The sequence below is a fragment of the Bactrocera neohumeralis genome, chromosome 2 (genome assembly GCF_024586455.1).
Source record: "Bactrocera neohumeralis isolate Rockhampton chromosome 2, APGP_CSIRO_Bneo_wtdbg2-racon-allhic-juicebox.fasta_v2, whole genome shotgun sequence".
Lineage (NCBI taxonomy): Eukaryota > Metazoa > Arthropoda > Insecta > Diptera > Tephritidae > Bactrocera > Bactrocera neohumeralis.
In genome coordinates this window covers 33,355,329-33,382,199 of record NC_065919.1, presented here as the reverse complement: position 1 = coordinate 33,382,199, position 26,871 = coordinate 33,355,329, and the positions used below count along the sequence as shown (strand labels likewise).

The 26,871-nt window shown below is 35.9% G+C and overlaps 1 protein-coding gene across 1 annotated transcript in view; it reads left to right on the top strand.

Moving 5' to 3' along the window:
• LOC126763631 (peroxidase) overlaps window positions 1-26,871 on the top strand; it is a 132,654-nt gene that overhangs the window by 87,869 nt on the left and 17,914 nt on the right. Inside the window, exons 2-3 of the mRNA XM_050481338.1 lie at window positions 23,531-23,736; window positions 23,923-24,108. Coding sequence (XP_050337295.1) covers window positions 23,531-23,736; window positions 23,923-24,108 — 392 coding nt within the window. The remainder of the gene's footprint in view (window positions 1-23,530; window positions 23,737-23,922; window positions 24,109-26,871) is intronic.

Sequence of the window (26,871 nt, the reverse complement as noted above, 5' to 3'; positions counted from 1 at the left end):
TATCCAGAATTTTGAATTCCAGAATATTGACTTCCATAACTTTGATTCCCGGTGTTCCGACTTCCGGAATTATGAATGCAGAATTTCCAAAAAAGCAGAATTTTGACCCCAACCCTCACTCAAAAGATGAGCTCTTAATATTAATATTAAGAGGTGCCTCTTTCAAATTTTCTATTTTCCATATAAATTACATGGATAAAAAATCTTTTTTTTTTGTGGTGGTTATTGTGCGAACGTTATTATATGTGCACGCGATGGCTGCCAGTAGGGATGGTAAACTCGATTCCGATTCTACTCGAGAATCGAGTTTTCTCGTAAAATAATCGATTTTTCGGAATCGACCTTCAGTAGTCGAAGTCGATTAATAACCGATTCTTGACATTCGAAAAATCGATTATTTTACGAGAAAACTCGATTCTCGAGTAGAATCCGAATCGAGTTTACTATCCCTACTGGCAGCCATCGCGTGCACATATAATAACCACCGCACAAAAACCACCACAAAAAAAAATGATTTTTTTTCCATGTTATTTATATGGAAGACAGAAAATTTGAAAGAGGCACCTCTTAATATTAATATTAAGAGCTCATCTTTTGAGTGACTTTTTTTTTACACATTTCGAAAGTTTTTAACCTGTTTTTCAGTTAAAAAAAAAGGTTGCCTCAGAATGACACACCCTACTATATATGTAAGTGAGTATATCTTAGATTAACCGACATTTTCGATCAAAAGTCAACTAAAGGTACTGGGGTCAACATATTCGGTACCTAGCTACCCTGGAATTTAAAATTCTGCTATATGGGAAGTAGGTATATTTATTATTCGACTAGAGTGCCATAGGAATATGAAAAGAATGCCACGTTCCAAATTTTTTCGAAATCGGTCAGTCGGGTCCCGATATATGGGATTCCCCAAAAAGTGGGCGGTGCCACGCCCATCGTACGGATTAAATACCCCATTAAGATATCACGTTTACCCGCTCAGAAACTCGAATCAAATATCCAAAGAGTTCGGTTTGCACATAATTTCGCGTACGATAGAAACAAACCGAAGCTAATATGTGCAAGTAATAATTTACGATTTTCTCAAATAATAACATACTAGATAGATTACCCTTTATCAAGAGTTTATAACAGAGAATACAGTATAAGGGGACAACAAGGTAACAGATCATTTAATCCAAAAAAAATATACATATATATAAAAAACCGGTACAAACAAACGCAAATGTTCAGATTAATAAAGCTCAAAGCAAGGAAGCATATGGAATAAAGTAATCATAGCTCTTTCGCTCAAAAGAAAAAGCATTAAGAATAAAAAAATAGCAAAGAAGACTACTTTTGAAGGAAATGAGAGTAGATGGTAATAACGGCAAAAAACTGAAGAAAGATAAGGTTTTCATACAGCCAACAGAGAATTTTATGTTTAAAAAAATATGTTCTATCTCAAGGACGGAATGATCCCCAAAAAATAAGTAATCAATGATTTTATTGGTAATATGGACAGAATAAAATAAAATTCAGAAAGAGGATTTATCTGAATATAAACTTTATATGGAGGAAAAAAAATGTTAATACTATGCTCCCACCAAAAATTTTAAGTGATTAGATTACATTTAATCTTTTCACTAATCTAGCCTTTTCCCTCATCATCTGGCAACCCTGGAGCGAAGTGGAGAAAAATAAAGTGTGAAAGAATTAAATTCAATAATTTTAAATATTCACAATAATTAAAATAAACAACTTGTTTGTATACGAAAGTGCTTTTCACGGAGATCGACTGGAAGTTGAAGTGCGGTGGGGAGATTGAGTGGATAGGCTGTTGCACCTGCTAAAAGTTTCTCAGGAGATGTAAGGCAACCTATTACCAGAGAACGTATATTATAAAGAAGGTCCAACAACGGACAGGCGTGTAAACTGTCAAAAGCTAACAAGATGCGATGAGTGCATTTCACCACAGCTAGCTAAGAAGGAGAAATCTTAACAGTGGCGCGTGAACAGAGCTGAACATTTAATGAAAATTATGCTCAGAAACATGCATTGCTATTACAGACGTATGTTGGCCTTTTGCCTATATTTTTATATGCTCACATGCCATCATGATAATTGATGTGATTATCATTTTGCGTATTTCTATGAATATACTTACATATGTATGTATGCATAATTTAAATCATTCTAATTAAATTATGATATTTTCAAAACAATAATTGTAGTTAATGTGCAATTAAGAGTTATTTATTAAAATATTTCTTATGTTTGAGAATATATGTACATATGTATTATAATTTCATATGTATATGAATATGTTTGTAAATATAATATATGTACATATTACAATAATATGTCATTTAATTTTCATACGCATCTACATATCAGCGCATAATTACCAATGCACATATGTACATATGTAAGTACAATTCAAATTCAAATCGTAATATCATTTATCAGTAAAAAATGTGCGCGCACTGCTCTATATGTATGTACATGCATATGTGTACGACATTGCCGAACAAATAATGTATACCAACCAACATACAAATATGAGTACACATGTAAATATGTGCGCCTGACATTCCCACACAAATAATGCATACACAACATACATACTTATACATACGTTCACATGTAGATATGTCACCCGCAAAAACTACGAATATTCTTCTACAAAAATAACAATGGTTTCAAATAGCATCAGCAGCGTCACAAGTCAATATGGCAGCAAAGTCGATGCCCAAATTTGTAGAAGAACACACAAAAACAATATTTTCATTCATGAACGCAAGCACCCTTTCAACAGGCAAACTTGGTTCATTCATAAAAACAAATACCATTACATCTCCCCGAGCATGCCTTTGCCAACAAGCGTCTTTTCGCGCCGATGGCAAAAGCTAAAAATCATAAATTGAACAATTTCTGATATTTGTATGAGAAGGAAAAAGCGACAACCCCGCAAATATAAGTATAGAATAAAATTGACAACATAGTTTATTTTTTTTTTTATTCAATATTCCTCTGATTTATGTGTACGGTGAATCCCGGTTAAGTAGTATTCCGCTTAAATGAAAATCAGCCCTCTTAACTGCCCATATCTGGCTGCATCTCACGGTTGTTTTTTGATATACATGGAAATTATTGTTTTAGGTACCACTCGCTTAAGTATCCGTACCCGCTTATGTGCCATATTAATTTTTATTTTTAACAAAGCACAAAAATCTGTATCTTTGATTGTGGCACTTAACCGGGATTGACTGTATTTGTCAAGGAATGTACAAAATATTGTTACGCGGCTTGCAAATTCTGCGTTGATATGTATGCAAGCTCATACAGAAACATACATATTTACGCTGGTTTGTTCGAGAAGCTGCTACAGCGGCAAGGGAAGCAGTGGCAATTGGCGATCGTTCGTTTGTGTTTTCGGCACAGCTCGGATTTTCTACCAACATCACAATGTTGTGAAGCTTTGTCGTCGCGTCATTCTTTCGACACATTGATTCTTTGACATGAAAGCAAAAAATATGAGCTTCGCCATTGCTTGTCCGCGTCAACGGAAATTTCGCATGAAGCATTGATGTACATATTTACATACATTTGTTGCATGTAAACAAATTTACAAACATTATGCGTATGGTTCTTTTATATTTGTCTACATTCACACATAATGATATATAGACAAATGTGCGACCGCTTGGTCTTTTAACATGATATCCAAAAGTTTAATGACCAAAGCAAATATTTATTTAAGTATATAAATATACATATGTATGTCGTACCAAACCTATATAAAATGCATATTTTGGTAGTAATACAAATCTTATTGAATTATATATTTGCAAAGATTTTATGGAATTCATCATAAAATAGCTCAATCTTAAAATATATACATATGTATGTACATCCTTATGTATGTGCTTTCATAACAAATATATGAGTTAATTTCCCCTACGCGGGAAATAATAAAAAAATGTATTTTTATTTTGGCCAGAGCACAAGCTCTGGCCGTCTTTATTCGAGTCTAAAAACGGACTGCAATAATTACAATTATCAAACTTAAATGTAAGCTTAAACTAGCCTTAACTGATCCGGTCACCTGTCTTGCCTGGTGATCGGATTTCTAGAACTCCCTTCTGATCGCTGCCAGAACGTTGGCGCGTGTGCTGCGTTAGCAAAAGCTTGGGAGCGGAAGTGAAGTCTGGGTGTTGCAAGCAAACGTCGCACAGTGGTGCCAGAGCGGAAAAAAAGGATTTTTTTTATCATTCCAAATTTGTACCATCTTTTCAATTTAAGCTAAGAACTAATCAAATAACATTGTCCGAATACTTGGGCTTGATATATTCAATGGTTTTTTGTTGGGAGAGCTTCAAAGTCCAACAAAGTATCAACGCAAAGTTACTCAGAAAAATGTGATGAATATTGCAAAGGTTAAAACTCAAAAGTTAACTATAAAATACCAATTGTAAAGTTTCTATTTATTAAAACCAATGTTATAGATGTGATTTACATCATCAAATGTATACTTTCTTTTTCAAGATTTTTTTTTAATATGATGTTTTTTCATGGTCCAAAAAAATCATATATTTCACAACTTCAACAGAATATAACTATTGTGCGCAGGAGCGCGCAGGTTAGCCACTTACACAAAATAAACTTTAAAATCTCCTTAATCGATAGAAAAAAAATCAGCTGCCATTAGCTGCCAATTCATGAGTAATTAGCATTTTAATCTACTACAACTAGCTGTGATAACAGCGAAAATATTGCAACTTTTGTGATTATATTATATGAGAGATGGGCGTAATTGTGGGCGGATTTGCTTAATTTTTTCTGGACAAGCTTATATTTACAAAATATTACACTGTAGAAAATTTTGTTACTGTAGGATGATTTTTGATTTTTGTGTTATATGGGAGGTGGGCGTGGTTGTGGGCGGATTTTAACAAATTTTTTTTTCATCTAATTTGGCAATATGAGAGATGTGTGCCAAATTTCAAAGCCCTACCTCGATTCCTTCTATTTTTTGCCGCGGATTGTATGAAGCGGCACCACTGTGCGTCGGCGCGTGTGCTGCGTCAGCGAAAGTTTGGGGGCGGAAGTGAGGTGCCTTTGGCACTGTTAACGTATTTGGCGTTAACTTATGTACATACATATGTATACCGATCTATAAATTATATGCAGCATCGTTTGCGCATAGTAAAAAAGGGAATCTGTAAGCGTACATTCCTTAACATTGGAATTATGATTATTTTTCTCATTTAACACTGAAAATGCTCAATTCTGCTATTTTCGTGTCCCCTGATGTTAAGTGGTGAAATGCGCTAATAATTTTCTGTGGTGAAATGCACTCATCCAAAACAGTAAATATCCCAAAGTCCAAATATCCCTAAATTCTCGACATCGTGAACCTTCTCTATAATATACGTTCTCTGCATATAGTATATAGCTGGATTATGCATCGTACCCCGCCCCCTGGAGGGGGTCAGGAAATACCAACAAGCCAACCGAAAAAATTAGTTTCCGAAATAGATGAATTGAAACAAAAATTGAGAGAATTAGAACAATTATGCGAACAATTAAAAATTTAAAGTCAAAAGCTTAAAGAACAAAATAATCGCCCACTTGTGCCTAATTATAGTCAATCTCAATACGAAACTGATGAAGAAGAACTAGCTCTGGAAACAGACTGGATTTTAAAGAAAAATAAAAGGCATAGCAAAAAGCGTAAGGCCGAAGCTTCACCAGAAGTGATTTTAAAAGAAAATACTTTTTCTTCGAACGGTGAAAACCAGACAGCTAAAAATGAAAAACCGAAATATGAACCGCGACCTCCACCTATTATGATTTCGAATATCTCTAATTATAAAGAACTAAATAACCTAATTAAAGATAATACTAAAAGTTCTTTTGTATTTAAACTATTAAATAACGACATCCATAAAATAAGCGTTACATCAAGTGATGACTACACATCAGTTACAAAAATGTTGTCTGCGTCGGGAGATTCATGGTATTCCTTTGAAGACAAACAAACGCGTCCAATAAAGGTTATGATTAAAAATCTCCACCATTCGTGTAGCATTAGTGATATTATCGCAGATTTAAAAGAACAAGGTTTACATGTTATGAACGTCGTAAATAAATTCAAGTGGAAAACATGAGTACCTTTGAACATGTTTTTAGCCACTTTTGATTCTAATGAAGACATAAAGAAAATTTATGAAATCAAACACATTCTTCACACCGTTGTTCTCATCGAGCCTATTAGGAATTCTAAACTTACTCCACAATGTAAAAATTGCCAGGCATTTGGACACACAAAGAACTTCTGTTGCAAAATGTCAAAGTGCGTTAAATGCGGTGGGAAGCACAAAACCATCGAGTGGCAAAAACCAAACACAGAAAAACCAAAATGCTGTAACTGTGGCGAAAGCCATCCGGCAAACCACAGGGGATGTATTGTTGCCAAGGAGCTTCAAAGCATTCGTAACAAAGCCTTGAAGAAACAAAAAGTTACCACAAATTTGCCCAGTACATCAATTAATCCACACATTGGTAATAAAAGTACTGTCAACAAGCAGAATCGTGTACAGACGAGTAAGCTCACTTTTTCTGAAGTACTGAAAGGCAACTCAAACGTGGTGAACGAAAAAAACACAAAGATGACCGAAGACCTACTAACTCAAATACTTGAGATGTTAAATAAACAAGAAAAATTCAATAACGATCTGTGCAGCCGCTTAGATAACCTCGAAAAAAATAAAAATAAAACATAATTGAAGGCATGAATGGTGCTCTCCGAGTTATGACATGGAATGCAAATGGACTATTAAAGCACCAAGAAGAGCTTCTACTTATTTTACAAAAAGAAAAAATAGATGTATGTCTTATTTCCGAAACTCATTTTACGAGACACAGCCAAATAACTTTCAAAAGCTACGATATCTATCATACAATCCACCCTAGTAATTGTGCGAGGGGAGGCACTGCTGTTATTGTTAAAAACAGCATTATACATTATGAGGATAGAAAAATCAGTACGCACAATATTCAAACCACAACTATTACATTAAAAGCAAAGAACCAACCCTTGTCAATTACTGCAATATATTGCCCGCCGAGATACAAAATCCTCGTTGTAGAATATAAAGAACTTCTCAATATGCACAAACACAAATTTATTAGGCGACTTTAACGCTAAGCATGTTTACTGGGGATCGAGCCTTACGACAGCTAAAGGGCGACACTTATTCCAGGCAGCTCAAGAAACGGGGTGTGAGCTTGTATCGACCGGAACACCAACTTATTGGCAAACGGACACCAACAAAATACCAGATGTAATTGACTTCTTTATAACCAGAAAGATATCTCGAAATTTCATAGAAATAGAAGGTGGATTAGATCTAAGCTCTGATCACTCCCCATTATGTTTAACAGTAAGGGAAACAGTCATTAAAAGAGATCTTAGTCTGAAGCTATGCAACAAAAATACGGACTGGACTTCGTTCAAACAAATACTTCAGACTATAATAAAGTGTCCGAAAATCACAACAATTGAACAACTAGAGTTAGAAGTTAACACATTTACGAAAGAAATTCAACAAGCAGCTTGGGATAATACTCCGGAGTTAAAGCGGAAAAGTGTAGGTTCAAATTACCCTAAAGAAATAAAAATCCTTCTAATTAAGAAAAGAAAGTTACGACGGAAATGGCAACAAACCCGCTCACCACTCGACAAAACTAACCTTAATAAGGCAACAGCAGAATTAAAACGAGAAATTGCTCATATTAAGAATGAGTCAATTAATAAATATTTATCTCAACTATCCGCTGACAAAAAAGATGATTACTCACTCTGGAAAAGTACTAAATAAGTATCTGAAACGTCCAACAAGTCACGTTGCACCACTAAAAGTTGCTTCCAATACATGGGCTAGAAGTGATGGTGATAAAGCTAATGCATTTGCAAAACACCTAGCTGAAACCTTTCGTCCAAACGAGGATGGTGAAATCGCGTTCCTCAGTAGCATTCAACAGAATCATGCAACAATCCCAGCAATCACCATTTGTAAACTTAAAAGTGAAATTAAAAAGCTTAATGTTAAGAAAGCAGCTGGCTTCGATTTAATTACAGCTGAAGTGTTAAAGCAGTTACCATACATATGTTTACGGAAGCTCGCCTATCTTTTCAATACAGCAATCCGTCTGACATATTTTCCAAGCCTTTGGAAAGTTGCCGAAGTTGTTATGGTTCCTAAGCCAGGAAAGGATCCTCACGTAGTCTCGTCATATAGACCAATTACGCTACTTCCACAAATCTCAAAACTTTTTGAAAAATTAATTTATCTAAGATTAAAATCTATAATCGACGAAAATCAGTTAATCCCATCGCATCAGTTCGGTTTTAGAAATAAGCATTCAATAATAGAACAAATTCACAGAATAACATCAGAAATAGAAAAATCCCTGGAGGAGGGAAACGTATGCTCAGCTGTATTCCTTGACGTTGCACAAGCGTTTGACAAGGTATGGCACGAAGGCCTTATACAAAAACTAAAATCATGTCTTCCGGTTGAGTATTGTGCTCTTTTAGAATCGTATATCACCATGAGATTTTTCCGTGTAAAACAAGGAAATGAATTCTCTAAACTAAAAGAAATTGAAGCAGGAGTTCCTCAGGGAAGTATCTTAGGTCCACTTTTATATATTTTGTATACAAGAGACTTACCGTTAGCACCAAACAGTATGACTGCCACTTTTGCTGATGACGCCGCAATACTATGCGTCGAAAAAACAGCAGAAAACCCTGCGCTAAATCTGCAACATGCAATCAACTCTGTAGTAAGCTGGACTAAAAAATGGAGAATAAAACTAAACGGTGGCAAATCGGTTCATGTAAATTTTACAAACAAAAGAATCACTTATCAACCTATAAGTATTCTAGATGTCTGCATACCATACGCAAATACAGCTAAATATCTTTGCATTACGCTCGATGCTAGATTACGTTGGAAGGAGCATATTAAAATAAAAAGGATTGAACTTAATCTGAAATTGTCGAAAATGAAATGGCTAATTGGGCGAAGGTCAAATCTGTCCATACACAACAAATTACTTCTTTATAAACAAATAATCAAGCCGGATGTGCCAGTGATGGCAGTATTAATATTATACAACGTTTTCAAAACAAGGTGCTAAGAGGCATTGTAAATGCTCCTTGGAACTGCAGAAATGCTGATATTCATCGAGACCTAAGGATGAATACAGTCGCCGAAGAAATCAGGAGTCAGGCAGATGTCCACTACAAAAGGCTTAATGCACATGTGAACGAGGAGGCGAGAAATCTTCTTTTAGACACATGTCTCTCTGGTCGATTATGTCGCAAAAAACCACATAGCTTAGTTGGAAGCTAAAATAAAAAGAAAATAATTATACTATATACCGTATATGTATGAATATTACTATTAATTTCTATGTAATTTGATTTTAAGTTATTCAAATCAAACTGCTCGTTAGTTTTTGAAACTAGTTGTAGTGATATCAAACATTGTTAAAGTTTTAAAAATGTGTGTAATAAAAAAAAAACTAATCTTGCCCGTTCTCATTGCCGTTAGGCGGATGATAAAAAAGATGTTTTTGCCTTTTATTAAAAGAAAACATTGTTACATAATATTTTGTTATAAAAGCCGTCGTCTTTTAAATATTTTTCTTATATTGGAAATAATGGAGGCATTTTTTTATTTGTGAAGTCGATTTTCAGGTGTAGTCAGATTCATTGCGTTTATTTCATTTGTTTGTTAACATTTTTTTCTTTTGGAGTATCTAAATCAGCTATCATAATGTAATATATTTCCAATGCTGAGAAGTAGATGGTGCTAAATCAGAGTCGCACAGAGAGTTTTCGCATACATTAGATTCTAATCACCTCGGAGATGAGATTAAGAACTGTCATTTTGGTATGGTGAAATGTTGTTAAATTTATTAGATTAGTGAGATAAACTACTCCTAGTCCGGAATGGAATAGATACCGAGAGTTGAAGAGGGAAGCAAGACGCATTTACAGACAGAAAAAGAAAGAGGCCGAAATGCGTGAGTATGAAGAGCTTGATAAGCTGGCCGACAGGGGTAATGCTCGAAAATTCTACGAAAAAATGCGGCGGCTAACAGAAGGTTTCAAGACCGGAGCATACTCCTGTAGAACCCCCAAAGGTGATCTAGTCACTGATGCCCAGAGCATACTTAAATTATGGAGGGAACACTTCTCCAGCCTGCTGAATGGCAGTGAACGCACAACGCCAGGAGAAGGCGAACCCGATTTCCCAATCGACGACGATGGAGCAGTCGTTCCATTGCCTGACCATGAAGAAGTTCGAATAGCAATTACCCGTCTAAAGAACAAACAAGCAGCAAAAACGGCGGCGAAGAACTGATAAGGAGCATGCATCAGTTTCTTTGTAAAATATGGTCGGATGAAAGCATGCCCAACGATTGGAATTTAAGTGTGCTATGCCCAATTCACTAAAAGTGAGACCCCACAATCTGCGCCAACTACCGTGGGATAAGCCTCCTCAACATCGTTTATAAGATTCTTTCAAGCGTATTGTGTCAACGACTAAAGCCCACTGTCAACAGACTGATTTGACTTTATCAGTGTGTCTTTAGGCCTGGAAAATCTATTACTGACCAGATATTCACCATGTGCCAAATCTTGGAAAAGACGCGTGAAAAGAGGACAGCACGAAAAGGTGATGTCTGAATTTGGTATCCCCGCAAAGCTAATACGTGTGTAAACTGACGTTGAGCAATACCAATAGCTCCGTCAAGATCGGGAAAGACCTCTCTGAGTCGTTCGATACCAAACGAGGTTTCAGATATGGCGACTTCCTTTCGTGCGATTTTTTCGATCTGCTCTTGGAGAAAATGATTTGAGCTGCAGAACTAAATAGGGAAGGTACTATCTTCTATAAAAGTGTTCAACTGCTGGCGTACGCCGATGACATCAACCACGCCGTTAGTTTTGCTTTCTCCAGATTGGATAAGGTCAAGTAGTGAACGAGCGCTAGACGAAAGATCTCCTCGAAATCCAACGCAGGATAACTTTTGCCAACAGTTGCTATTTCGGACGGAGTAAGCAATTGAGAAGAAAAGTCCTCTCTCGACGAACAAAAACCAAACTCTATAAGTCATTCACAATTCCCGTCCTGTTATATGGTGCCGAGGCTTGGACGATGACAACAACTGATGAGTCGACGCTGCGAGTTTTCGAGAGAAAAGTTCTGCGACAGATTTATGGTCTTTTGCGCGTTGGCCAAGGCGAATATCGCATTCGATGGAACGATGAGGTGTATGAGATATATGACGACATTGACATAGTTCAGCGCTGGCTAGGTCATGTTGTCCGAATGGACGAAAGCACTCCAGCTCTGAAAGTATTCGACGCAGTACCCACCGGGGGAAACAGAAGAAGAGGAAGACCTCCACTCCGTTAGAAGGACCATGTGGAGAAGGACTTGGGTTCGCTTGGAATATCCAATTGGCGCCACGTAGCGAAAAGAAGAAACGACTGGCGAGCTGTTGTTAACTCGGTTATAATCGCGACATGGTATAAAACGCATTCAGGCATTAATAGAAGAAGAGTGGTAAAAGCATTGAAATACAAGAAACAGAAAAACCTGTAAACCAATTTAAGCAACAAATAATATTATGCAAAAACAGTTTTTTGATCGATGTTTTGGTCGAAATCTTTGGAAATTAAACGCACTTAACAGAATATGATGCAGTGGAGAATTATAAGCCATTTTAAAAGAATTTATTAGACCAAATTTGGTAACAGCAATTCATTGTGCAGTGGAAGATTTACTACCCATTCGTAGATATATATTTTTTTTAAGTGTGTATGAGTTTCAGTGACAACTGTGCAAAATATAACATCAAAATAATCATTAGTGTTTAGTATTCATGGTTTGTGCGGAAAGTAATAGGACTGAGTCGATTTAAGAAAATGTATTGAACCAATCGCTACAATTCTTTAAAAACTTTCTATACTTGACTTGGCGTCACGGAAGGAATTCTACGGAATAGCCTTGAGAACTGAAGTGCATGCTTCTTGGATTCCCTCGTGTGTGCCACTCGGTAGATTGCCTCTTTGTTTTGAGATCATACTCAACAGACTTTACTTAGTCGACCGTCACATTATCGCTGTTTGTCGAAGTCGCAGGTCTCCTAGCACCGTCTTCATCGGCGACCTCTTTACGGCCCTCCAAAAAGGTCTAGTGCTACCGAAACACACCATTTCTTGCTAAAGCAACATCTGCGTAAGCCTGCTTGATCATATCAAAACCCTGTCGTAGTTTTACCGAGTTTCACACAGAATTTAATCGTGTACCTCTGTTTTAACGAACGCAGAATTTTCGGCTACACCACTTACAGAAACAAGTCGCGTGAAAATATTTGTCCTGACTCCTCAGGTGCTTGGAGACAACTGATCAGCCTATCGTTCGTTAGCTAGGAAGGCCTTCTACCGAATCTAGTCGGTACGCGCACGCTCCGAAGTACAGTCGCGGCGGAAGAAAATCAGTCCGATTACTTTCCGTATTAACTCGGAAGATATTTTTATAGTACAAAAAGTGCATTCGGCGACGATATGAGCATTTATTCAACTAAGAATTTCCATTAATTTCGGTGTGCGCAATCAAATTTCTGGTGCCAAAACGTTTAAAATGTCGGAAAGGGTCTTTAGGGATAATTGTTTATTCCGAGCAAGTATTTTTGATTGGTGCAAATTATTCAAACAAGGTCGAGAACGCGTTGACGACGAACCCCGCTCAGGACGGCCATCAACATCAACTGGTGATCAACGCGTTAATAAAATAAAGGTGTTGGTACTTGAGAATCTATTAACGGTCAGAGATCTTACTGGCATGGTTGGAATATCGGAAGGATCAGTAAAAACCATTTTGAATAATCATTTGGGCATAAGAAAAGTGAAAGCACGATTGGTTTCAAACTTGCTAATTTTTTTCGAAAAACGGGGTCATATTAACGTCTGTGAAACAATATCGGCCGAATATCAAAGGTAAGCCGAATCCGAAAAAACACGACAAAACAGGTCAAAAATCACCGTTATGTTGACAGTTTTCTTCGATTTTCGAGATATGGTGCACTCCGAATTCCTTTCGACCTAACAAACTGGCAACCAGAAATAATATTTGAGTGTTATAAGTAAAAAGAGACAACTGAAAACATTAAATAGGATGGTGTCATGTGTAGAAGTTCAGTTTACACATGGCTCAAGCAGCTCACAACTTCCGGTCTTTGACCAAGTATCCTCTGGGTAGCCTTTTGAAGGCGATCTAAAGTGAGAAGGCGAAACATCCCCTACATAGGGTTGTGCGCTGGGTTTGGGACCCGCCACGTAAAACGCACACAACCACAAGTTTGGTGTTGGATTCGTGGTGGGAGAGAAACTCCTTCGCCGAGCACTATCATTCACTCCGGTGAATGAACGTCTAGCCCCAATCCGCATCAAAGCGAGGTTCTTCAACATATCGCTGATTTGCGCCCACGCCCCCACGGAAGAGAAGGACGATATGACCAAAGATGCCTTCTATGAGCGCTTGGAGCGCGTTACGAGATCTGCCCCCGTCACGATGTCAAAATCGTGCTTGGTGACTTTAACGCCAGGGTGGGCAAAAAAGGTGTATTTGGCACTACCGTCGGTAAATTCAGCCTCCACGACAAAACAATCCTAAATCAGTTGAGGCTGATCGACTTCGCCGTGGCCCGAAATATGGTTATCTGTGGTACTAGATTCCAGCACAAGAAGATACATCAAGCTACCTGGCTGTCTCCGGATCAAAAAGCCACCAACCAGATCGATCATGTTGTGATAGACGGAAGACACGTCTCCAGTGTTCTAGACGTGCATACGCTCCGAGGTCCTAACATCGGCTCGGACCACTATCTTGTTGCAGTCAATATTCACAGATCACAACAGACAGCCGAACGATTTGCTACTCGGCTTGCACTCCTGCTCTCTGAGAGCACTCGTCAACAACTCGGTATAAGGAAACTGTGGGACGGCATTTCAACACCCTACGTACAGCTGCAACCGAAACCGTTGGTTTTCGGAAAGTGCAAAAGAACAGCTGGTACGACGAGGAGTGCCGTGTCGCAGCGGAGAGAAAACAGACTGCCTACCTCGCAACGTTACGATCGACCACAACACTTGCAGAATGGGATAGATACCGAGAGTTGAAGAGGGAAGCGAGACGCATTTGCAGACAGAAAAAGAAAGAGGCCGAAATGAGTGAGTACGAAGAGCTTGATAAGCTGGCCGACAGGGGTAATGCTCGAAAATTCTACGAAAAAATGCGGCGGCTTACAGAAGATTTTAAAACCGGAGCATACTCTTGTAGAACTCCCAAAGGTGATCTAGTCACTGATGCCCAGAGCATACTTAAATTATGGAGGGAACACTTCTCCAGCCTGCTGAATGGCAGTGAACGCTCAACGCCAGGAGAAGTCGAACCCGATTCCCCAATCGATGACGATGGAGCAGATGTTCCATTGCCCGACCATGAAGAAGTTCGAATAGCAATTACCCGCCTGAAGAACAACAAAGCGGCGGGGGCCGATGGATTACCGGCCGAGCTATTCAAACACTGATAAGGAGCATGCATCAGGTTTTTTGTAAAATATGGTCGGACGAAAGCATGCCCAACGATTGGAATTTAAGTGTGCACTGCCCAATCCACAAAAAGGGAGACCCCACACTCTGCCCCAACTACCTTGGGATAAGCGTCCTCAACATCGCATATAAGTTTCTATCGAGCGTATTGTGTGAAAGATTAAAGCTCACCGTCAACAAACTGATTCGACTTTATCAGTGTAGCTTTATATCTAACAAATCAACAACCGGCCAGATATTCACCATGCGCGAAATCTTGGAAAATACCCATGAAAGGAGAATCGACACACACCATCTCTTCTTCGATTTCAAAGCTGCTTTCGACAGTACGAAAAGGAGCTGCCTTTATGCCGCGGTGTCTGAATTTGGTATCCCCGCAAAACTAATACGCATGTGTAAACTGACGTTGAGCAATATCAAAAACTCCGTCATAATCGAGGTTTTAGACAGGGCGACTCCCTATCGTGCGACTTCTTCAACCTGCTGCTGGAGAAAATAATTCGAACTGAATATGCCGATGATATTGATATCATAGGTCTCAATTTCCGCGCCGTTAGTCCTGCTTTCTCCAGACTGGACAAGGAAGCAAAGCAAATGGGTCCGGCAGTGAACGAGGGCAAGACGAAATATCTCCTGTCATCAAATAAATATCTATCTATCTTGGAACCAGTCAGCCTGGAAATCCGACGCAGGATAACTCTTGCCAACAGGTGCTTTTTCGGACTGAGTAGGCAATTGAGAAGAAAAGTCCTCTCTCGACGAACAAAAACCAAACTCCATAAGTCACTCATAATTCCCGTCCGGCTATATGGTGCAGAGGCTTGGACGATGACAACAACTGATGAGTCGATTTTGCGAGTTTTCGAGAGAAAAGTTCTGCGGAAGATTTATGGTCTTTTGCGCATTGGCCAAGGTGAATATCGCATTCGATGGAACGATTATCTGTATGAGATATACGACGACATTGACATAGTTCAGCGAATTCAGAGACAACGGCTACGCTGGCTAGGTCATGTTACCCGAATGGATGAAAACACTCCAGCTCTGAAAGTATTTGACGCTGTAGCCACCGGAGGAAGCAGAGGAAACGGAAGACCTCCACTCCGTTGGAAGGATCAGGTGTAGAAGAACCTGGGTTCGCTTGGAATATCCAATTGGCGCCACGTAGCGGAGAGAAGAAACGACTGACGCTCTGTTGTTAACTCGACTATAATCGCGTAAGCGGTTGCTACGCCAATAAAGAATCTGCTCCGGTATTGTCAAGCTCTTTATACTCACGCATTTCGACCTCCCTTTTTTTGCCTGCTAATTCGTCTCGCTGCAGCTGAACGTAAGAAGCTTGAATTGCCGTTACAGTTTCCTTATACCGAGTTGCTGATGAGTGCTCTCAGAGATCTGGAGTGCAAGTGGAGTAGAAAATCGTTCACCTCTCTGTTGTGATTGCAGCTTCTCGACGTCGAACCTTCCTTGTGTCTGTTGGCGTGCGTTTTTTGCTGCACAGAGGCGGGTGCGTATCTTGGTTGCAAAAAGATAGTTAAGACTTCGGAGCGTACGCACGTGTAAAATTCAACACTTAAATGTATATAAAGAAGCTGTGTCCACATTCAAGCAAGAAAAATTCCCTTTGGAAAGCCATCCAATTGACTCCATCATGCCTATATGAGACTTGGGTGGAGATTGGGCTCGAAGTGACGACGGAAAGGGTAATTGTTGTGCTCAATTGCTCAAAGAACAACTTTAAGCTGTCAATCTTACCTAATCTAAAAAAGTCACCATATTATATTACCTAGAAAATAGTGCTTATTGAGTTACAAAATACTGCTGTAAAGGTGCTCTCTTTGCTCTTCAATGCTATTCTTAGTTTCGGATACTATCCAATTTCATGAAAAAAGTCACAGATTATCTTGAAGTATAATCCTGGGAAAGACATAATACAGCCGCCTTCCTACAGACCTGTCTTTCTAAAATATTTGAAAACAGTTTGCAATTAAATATGTCTCGTTCCTCCACGAAAATAATATAAAACCAACGCAACAATTCGGGTTTCGTGAAAAACATAGCACGATAGAGCAAGTAAATAAATCAAACGATATTTAAATTATAATAAAGTTTTATTATGTAATAAGTTTTACAAGTGTAGTTTAGATAATATGTACGATACATAAAAACCGAGCTTTAACGATAAATTATAAATAATTTAAAAATTTGGTTGGAAATAACTTGCTATTGGTCTTTGACGTAAAGAATCACATCGTTTCATTGCGGCCAAGTCCCTGATGCGTTTCAGTTGTAACAACTGTATGGGATCCGATACATCCTGTCTTTCAAACCACTTAAAAGCAATATCAAGAGCTTCAAAAACTTCTGCGTAAGATGGTACTTGACGTACTCCCCAGTTTCAGTCTCTTCTTCATCTTCTCTCTCGTTATTGTTCAAATCCTCAATGATTTCTTCATCAGTTAATATTTGGAATCCAGGGTCTTCATTATCGCAGTTCAGCCATTCCTTAATATTTTTTTCATCGCACCCTTCACCAATGCTAAGAATTTTCATTGCTTCTGTTATTTCTTTAAAATCGTCATGCGGTTTAATCGAGGAATTAGATAGAGTTAATTTTAATAATTTATTCCAAGCGCTTTTTAATGTTTGCAATTCCACAGAGCTCCACGTTTCTACCAGCATATAACAACAATATTTTAAATTTGTTTCCTTAAAAAACTTTAACGTCGTTTCTATTTCACTGTCCTCTGTTGTCAAACGACGACGCAATAGTTGCTTTCTGTATAAACGTTTTAAAGTTAAATGATACTTTGGTCCATTGGTTGCAATATCGATGTTACGTTAGGGGGTAAAAACTTAACTGTGAACTTCCCATTTTCTCGATTTAGTGTTTCAGCGGAAGGGTGCGTTGGCGCATTATCTAACTACAACAATACGTCGCCCTCTTTCCCCACGTCCTTTTGAAATTTCTTCACTTCGGGAATAAACGTATTTTCATACTAAGTAAGAAAAATTTCTGTGTTCATCTATGCTTTTTTTGGTTAGCGTAAGTTAAGGAGATTTTAACATTTTTGAAATAGCGCGGATTTTTTGATTTACCAATAAGTAGCAGTGGCAATCGATGTGTTCCATTAGCGTTTGGGCAAGTCATAACTGTAACTCTGTCCTTACTCACTTTGTGCCCAGGTGCTGCATTTTCACGACGCGATGCTAACGATCTGCTTGGTAGAGCTTTCCAATTAAGACCTGTTGCATCTGCATAGTATACAAAATCTAAATCGTATTCATCATATCGTTAGCAGAAAGTTTCTCTCCTTTAATCTCTAGTTCTCGAATGCCATGTCTAAATTTGAATTTTGCTAACAATCCACAGCTCGCTTTGAAAGAATTATCACCACCAAGTTTTTGATTAAAATCCAGTGCTTTTTCACATAACAGAGGTCCTGATATGGGCTGGCCGTATGCTCTCTTTTGTAAAAACTGCATTCTCCATAATTTTATTTTGAGATTTTTTCATAACTTTACGTTGCGAACTTCCATCTTCTTTCTCAAGCGCGCAGGTGAATTTCATTATGGAATCGGAATTCTTTTTAATGTCTGATATCGTAGAAGTTCCTACACTATATATTTGTGCCAACTTACTGCCAGATTCTCCATTTTTTATACTCTTATTTATCTTCACTTTGTAATTAAGAGACAACACTACTCTTTTTCGCTTGAACATTGTAAATTTCCAACACAAAAAGGCAGACAAAAATAAGAGACAACCTTTCAGTTGAACGCTATCTAAGAAAATGAAACCATAACAAACATTATCCCGCAAACAAATGAGAGCGGGAGTATACGTAAACGCGTTTTTCTCAGAATGGTGTTTTTCAAAACGGGTTTCACTCTCCATGGAAGAGTTTTTAAGATATCTAGTTTCAATGTGGAGAAAACATTTTTAACGTCATTCGCTATCACGCTATGGAAGCTTTTTTTGGTTTTTTGAAATCTTCCTAATTTTTCTACGATAAACATGTCATTGGACTATGAGCACCACTCTCAATTAACTGCTTGAATGGAGTCATCGACCAGTCCTTTTTTATACAATAAAGCATATTTCCAGTTATGTCTATCAATTTACAAACATATATTACAATTTTTATAATATTAAATGCACAGTACAAAGTAATAAAAAGGCGACTTTAGCGCATTTAGTTTTTATTCTGCAGACAAACTACTTGAAAATGGTTTTCGAATAAAAGTGATATGATTTCTTAAAAAAAAATACACTACGATACGATACAATTAAGTTCTGAAATTAACATCATTCAAATGGCTCCCACAGCTTCTTTTGCAGGAACGAATTCGATGAATCCTTTCCACTAAATTAAGTTGTATGTCATGAATAGCACAGTCAATATTGACTTCTAAAACTTGAAGAGAGTCTGGTTCATTGTTAAAGGCCAGTGACTTAAAATAACCGCACAAGAAGTAGTCTAATGGTGTTCAATCACAACTTCTTTGAGGCCATTTATAGCGCGATTCTGTAAGCAGTCTCTAGTATTATTTGAGACATTTTGAGGTAAAGTTTCAATTTGTGACTAGTTACTATTCTCTAAACGGTCTCTTGCGTTAGTCTCAAAATATTGCCTCGAATTTGTGACCTGATAGTTACCAGACCTTTTTTGTAATTTCCTACAAGTTTGCCATTTACACTTTTTCTATGGCTCTTGTCATTAACGAGATATGTATATACAAAAAAATGCGAACTTCGTGGAAAAATCAGGTTTAGAGCACCGTACTACCTCGCCGGTATGAGTTTCGACTTTGTCGCAAAGGTCAGTTTTGTAGAGTGTTCAATTCTGAGGAATATGTGCCTAAAGTCAAAGCGATGCCATAAAATACCTCTGAGCTATAGAAATTTAAAGATAAAAAATCACGTTTGTCGTGTATTTTCAATTGAAAATTTTTATATGCCTTGGTCTAGTACTTAATGTTAATATTAAGGGTTCAAATTTTGAGGGAATCTTTTTAGGGTATTTCCAAGGAAATTTCATGATGGGATTGAAAAAAAATTAATAGTTAAAAAAAACACCCTCGTGTATACATATATACTGCTAAGTTTACGAAAAAATCCGTTGGAGATCATTTTGTAAAGCATTCAACTTCCTATAAAACCTATGAAACGAATATTTTTTCAAGTAGTTTGAAGGGAGATACATTTTTTCTATCTGAAAAGAAGAAAAAAAAAAGATAAAACCTCTTAGGGGTGTATACTAACCAATTTTTGGAGTATCAAACGAAACAAAAAACATTCGTTTTTTTTTACCCACTTTAAGTGTACATATGTATATACAAACCAATGTTTAATTACCATACATATACCCACGTACCTATACAATGTGTATATGAAATTATCTTTCGATTATTCCCACAGTTCTTGGATATTTGTTTTATTTATTTACAAAACTCGATTGATATTTGCACCCAAATGCCAATTTAACTACCCACTTCATAACAAATCGTAACGTAAGTATATTTGTATTATATTTGTCACACGCTAATGTCAATAGGTAACACTAGTAAATGCATAATAATATTAAAATTTTCCAAATAAAAGCGATTAAATACAAATTGAAATGTTTTATAAGAAAATAAGTATTGCATGATTATAATAATAATTAGTAAATAAATAGGCCTAGCAGATTAATTTTATTTAAATGGTCACTAAATATTCTTGTCGTAAAACAAGTTAGCATTCCCTGTGATTAATCATTTGTATTTGAAATTATCGCGATTATGAGGCAAAGAGTGAAATTAGTTAAGGAAAGCTTATCTGAGCGATTCTGTACTGTGACACAGTCACAAGTCTCTAAAATTTAAATTAAATTACAGACAATTTTTGTGACTTGAGACTATTTTGCAATTCTGTAAATGACAGTCACAAAAATCTATTACAATTCATTATTCAGAGGTATATTTACACTTGAATCAAAATAAATATGTCGATAACAAATATTAAATTTTCTATTACGTAGTCGAAAAACATAATTACCAATAAAAATAAAAATATGTTGATTTTGTTTCATAATATTTACGAAATTTATGTAAATATGATTTATTTTTAACTTTTTCGTGTTTGAGTTGCTTACAAAATATAAAAAAAAGACAATCGATTAATATCTATCATGATCTCTATTCAGTATATTCAAGAGAACTCCTTTTAGTTATGTGACGTGCTAACTATCAGGACAATATTTTGTGATTAACGCTAGAGACTGTTTAGTGAATAGTAGCAACAAAGTGTGTTCCAAAGTAAACAGGACTATATGTCGACTGGTGCGTTAGAATCCAGTGAGAATTTCATGACATTTTAAGTATGTTTGTGTTCGGTACGAAAATGAGCTTCGAACAAAATGCCAACATTAAATTTTGTTTTAAAATTGGTAAAACTTTTACCGAAACGTTTCAGTTGATAAAACAAGTTTATGGCGATGATTGCCTATCCCGTAGCAGAGTGCACGAGTGGTTTGAACGTTTTCAAAGTGGTTGTGAGGACATAAATGGCGATCAACATGTGGGCCTATAAAAATCCGTGATCACCGGAAATTCCATCGAAACTGTGCGTGAATTCATCAAAAATCAGCGAAATCATCATTGAAATGCATGGAAATGGAATTGAACATCTCTAAAACATCGATTTATCGCATTTTGACCGAACATTTGGGCTTACGAAAGTTGTGTGCACGGTTTGTTCCGCACAAATTGACTGACGACCAAAAATTGCTCAGAACGAACGACGCTTGTGACCGATTATTTGACCAAAAATACATTTTAACCGTTAACCACTTACCGTATTCACCTGATATTACACCGTGCGACTTCTTCCTTTTCGGGAAATGCATTTGGCCATGAAAGGGAAGTGTTATGCAGACGTAGAGGTTATTCAAAAGGCTTGCACCGGCATACTGGCGGCCATACCGACCAACGAGCTAAAACACTCGTTCGACATGCTTTTGGACCGTGCAAAAAGCTGTAAAAAAAAATAAAATAAATTGATTTTACCGAAAAAAACCATTTGTTCTGTTTTTTTATAAGTCCTGTTTACTTTGGAACGCACCTTGTAGTCACAAATTGAGACTTTACTTCAAAATGCCTCAAATAGTGACTAGAAACTGCTTACAGAAGTTCGGTATAAGGCTATTTATTCAATTTACTACTGTATAATAATTGATATGAATCTACCGTTATGTTCAACCGATATGGAAATCAATTATCAATTCCAAAAATTTTCTTGATTATTTAGTTGTATGTAAATTTGCAAACACAGGAAATGAACGTTATAGACGCAAATACTTTTAGCTATGTTTGACCTCTATTATGTACTTAATATATGTTTCTATTTTCGATGTATATAAAAATGTTAAATTATATTAGAAAAATTAAATGAGCTAATTTTAAGAAAAAATGGTAATTTTATGTGACATCGGGGATATTGCCAAAAAATACATATATTTGCTCCGTGTAGTTTTCTTCACAATATTTCTTTAAATCAGACCATGATTCAATTATATAAAGTTGAGCCGACAGCGAAAAACAACAATTTGTCAAAAGTAATTGGATCCACAATGTCAAAATCAGATATTTTCTTTTGCATTTTTTAAAATTCCAACCAATGAAAATGCATTTTGTCGGTGATAACTGAATACAAATAGCTTGTAAATAACACAAAATTATCAAAAAGTAGACATAAATTTAATGAGAAAAACAAAAAACAAGTGATTTTGTCATTATGGATACAAAGACTTCTTTCGTAAGAGGAAGCACCTCCGTGCCGACACAACCTATTATAATTGAATCATGAAATCATACACAGATCGAAATCAGTAAATAATTGCAAAGAACTCATTACAAGTCTTGTGAGAAAACACTATACCCAAAATAAATTCAATTCCCTACAGTCATCTCTAACAAGTGTAAGAATTTGTAATTTACCCAATGGTAATACATACATACAGTGGACCAATAAAGTTTACATACACCTATCAAAAAAGTTTACGTACACCAATGATTATTTATATAAATCAAAAGTAATTAAAATAGTTTTACCGGTTTTTGGCCTACATTTTGTTGCCATTATTGTCCTTAGACGTCGACGTATTATTTAAGGATATTTTGACCCACAAAGTCGATCCATTTCAAAAATGGATAAACACATGTTTCTGAAAATTTTAACAAAATAATTTAAAGTTTAAGTGTGCTTAAATCGGCTGTTAATAGCAGCCATTTCTATTTACCACAGGATAACAACCCAAAACACACAACTTATCTTGTACGTGAATAGTTATTATGGAATTAAAAATAAATTTATAGGTCCCGCAATCAGCAGACATTAATTCTATTCAAAATATCTAGAACTTTGTAGAAAACGGTATTCGAAAACATTGAATTTCTTCAAAATAAGGCCAAAAATCTGGATCATCGATTAGTGGGTCAAAATATCCTTAAATAATACTAGAAATCGAGTGGGGAGCATATGACAATAATTGCAACAAAATGTAGGCCAAAAACCGCTAAAACTGTTGTAATTACTTTTGATTTATATAAATAATCATTGGTGAACGTAAACTTTTTTGATATGAATTTGGCGCATTTTTAGCTTTAGCATTAATTTTTTTTTTTATTTTGGAAAAATTTGTTGATATGCTATATTTAATGTTAAATATACATATCTTGAAATGGATAGAAAAAAACCACAAAATTTATTCATTTTGAGACAAATAAACGTGTCGTAATTTAATAGAACTAAGTGTATGTAAACTTTATTAGTCCACTGTATTTGTTTTGATATTCTTATTGCAGATGATTTCTAAAACCAGCATATACATATATATTATATTAGTGACAAGATGCCTAATTTATGGATTCACTAAACTTTCAAGTTCAGCATACCATATTATCCACAATGATCATCCAATTCAAGAAGTGTTTGGATTTCTTCGAGAGAACGTGCCACGCTATCGAAGTCCCCCTCCGCCACCAATACTACTTTCAAATAGAATACAAGGGTATGAATGTATAGTATATTTGTATGTATATACTTATGTATAAAATGTAATTTTTCATTGAAGGAGACAAAATAGATTCTTAGGTAATAAGATATAAACTTCGTATAAATTCAAAAATTTCCAAGGTTTTTAATGGAAATGGGATAACGTACTCACAAAAAAAAAATCAACAATATTTCTTTTTAGCACAACGTCCTCTGCACCCGCGAACCCATTTGCTCAGTTCAATCCCTCTTATGGCGCGCATTTTCCTACCGGAGGCGTAGCAATATGTGCTATGGCTCCTCCTACTTGCGAAAATTCGGTATATAGAACCATGGATGGATCTTGTAATCATCTGGATAACCCCGCATTGGGAGTTGCGAATTCAAGGTAGATAGCACTTTTGTTGAAATCTTTCTAATTTATATACATATACCAGGCTATTTTTAAGCAACTATATCAACTATCAAATCAAAATTTCAAATTTCGACACAGAAAACTATTGCTGGAAACAGAAACTTGATTTGTAACCTAATAAATAAAGTTTATTTCAAGATGTTTTAGGTTTTTGTTTACAATTCGCATACGAAATTGATAATTTTTCTAGGTTGTTACACCTAATTCGTCATATACTGAAAATGAGAATCAGTGTTGAATGATCAAAATGTGAAGTTCCGAGTATGGAACAAGTAGTTTTTCTTTGATATTCGGAATTTTATTACATTTCCTAATTTAAGCGATATTGACAATGATTTCTTTTTAAACCGCCATGCCTAGTTGATAACATATGTATGTACATCTCAGTTTTACTGCTTCGTTAACTTAATGCATGAAACTTGTAACTACATACATACAAATGTATGTGTGTTATCATAAGATGCCTTTGTACCGCTTTTTTTCAATCGTGCTAAAAAACAAAATCTGTGATTTATCGAATTAAAAAAAGTCATAAAAAATATGATAACTTGTGAATTTGAGGCATGGTTATTTTGCGAAACAATGCAAAAAAATTTAAAAATTTACACGTCACTCACAGCACCCAAATTTGCCGAAAAGAAACCGAGATGAAAAGTCCACAGGAAATCCCATATAGTCTAAAAGCTTTGTTCAATTAATGATATTACGCTGGGTTTTAAAACTTAAGTGGGGAGTCTGCTTAAGAAGCTTCAAAAAATCGTTTTTTTTTTGCTTAAATCTCTTCAAAAATTATGTAACAATATGTCCCCACAGTTATAGATGGAATTCGAAATATTGTCGAAGCTAGAGGGGAAATAGTGACTGAGCGTCTAGCAGGTATATTGGGTTTGGGCAGAAAACGAAAACTTTGACGCGCGATTTCTCGGTTTTTCACTTTTACAATTTTTCTTAATTGGCAGGCAGGATAGAAAATAAACTAAACATCGTATGGAATTGGGCAAAGTTTTTTATCTTTGGCATTAAATTATCTTCTATTTAAACTAACAAAAACTAAGAAAAGTCAAGTTTGGACATATTTTTAAGCAATTTTGGAATGTTCTCAGTTTAATTAGAAGATAAATTATTAAAAAATGTGAATCTCTTTGAATTTTTTGTTTCCGGTAGAAATTGCGACCTGCATCCTGCCCGCCGTCAGACAAATGCACATGCGAGATGCATCAGGCAATTGATTCCCAAAGCCAGAATATCAAAGATTTCGTATCAAAAAAAAAATGTATTTAAATACATAATTATAAACCCTCTAAATTTCGCTTTAATCAATTTTTTCTTTTCCTCTCCAAAAAAATCGATTTTTTGAAGCAGGCTCCCCCCTCAATTCTCCACACGCATAACAAAAACTTTCGAAGCGTTAACAACACTTGCATAGTCAATACAATATACAGTCAGAAATTAATATTTAATTATTACAAAAACTGAAACAAAATTAGTATATATTGTTAATGAGGGTACACCAACTTAAAGAAAAATCATCGCAATGTTCAAGTGACAAAAACAGTGTTAACCAGTGTATTCGTTTTGTTTTTAAGAAATTCAATGAAAATTGTTTCAGAAAATAAACATATTTCATTATTTAATATTTTGTGAAAACATTACTGAAACGATATACAAAATTTTCGGAGTATTGTTTGTTACCAGACTTAATTTTGAATATTGACATTTCGAAATTTGAAGCCTCTAAAGCAGGGTAGAGGAAAAAATTTAAATTTTGATAAATAAAACTGAAAACGTTTGTATTCAAATTGAATTTATAAGCAAAATATGGATCCACTAACTGCCACTCCACGAAAATGATGCAAAAAGAGCTGCACATAATAAACTGAACTATGCAAATATTCTATAGTTTTCCAGAGAGTTATGTAAATTAAAAAATAGAAAATCTCGACCTTTTAAACTTAAAAAAAACTGGTTAGTTGTTGTTATAACAAATGCACCCACCATTTCCGAAGCAGACGTCTTGTACCAGTTAAATATGTTAGAACAATCACTTAATTGTGGCCCAGATATGATTCCCTCATGCTTTTTTTAGAAATACGCCAAATATATGTATACACCAACCCTTAACAAAACTATTTAATTCATCTCTAAAGCAAGGCGTAGATCCATCTATATGGAAAAAGTCATTTATAATTCCTTTACATAAGAGTGGATTTAGATCATCCATTCAAAACTATAGGGGAATAGCAAAGTTGTCAGCAATACCTAAACTTTTTGAAGCAACTATAACAGACGACATAACCTTCTGGATTTCTCTACCAATTTCTTGTTCTCAACACGATTTTCGTAAACGAAAATCTACAGTAACTAATTTGCTTGAATTTGTATAACATGTATAACATATAAAGGGCTTTGGGGAAAATAAGCATATTGATGTTATATGTATACACAGATTTTAGGAAAGCTTTTAATAAAATAAACAATTCTATTCTTTTGAATAAACTTGATCTTCTTGGTTTTCAACCAATATTTCTAAAATGGGTTGCTTCTTATCTTAGTAATAGAATTGCATAAGTCATATTTAACGATACTTTTTCTGACATAATCAATGTTCCTTCAGGCGTTCCTCAAGGTAGCCATCCTGGTCCAATTCTATTCTTGTTATTTATTAATGACATATCATCTGTTATTAAGTGTTCAAATTATTTAAATAGTGAGAGTGTCAGTTGCAAACAGACTTAA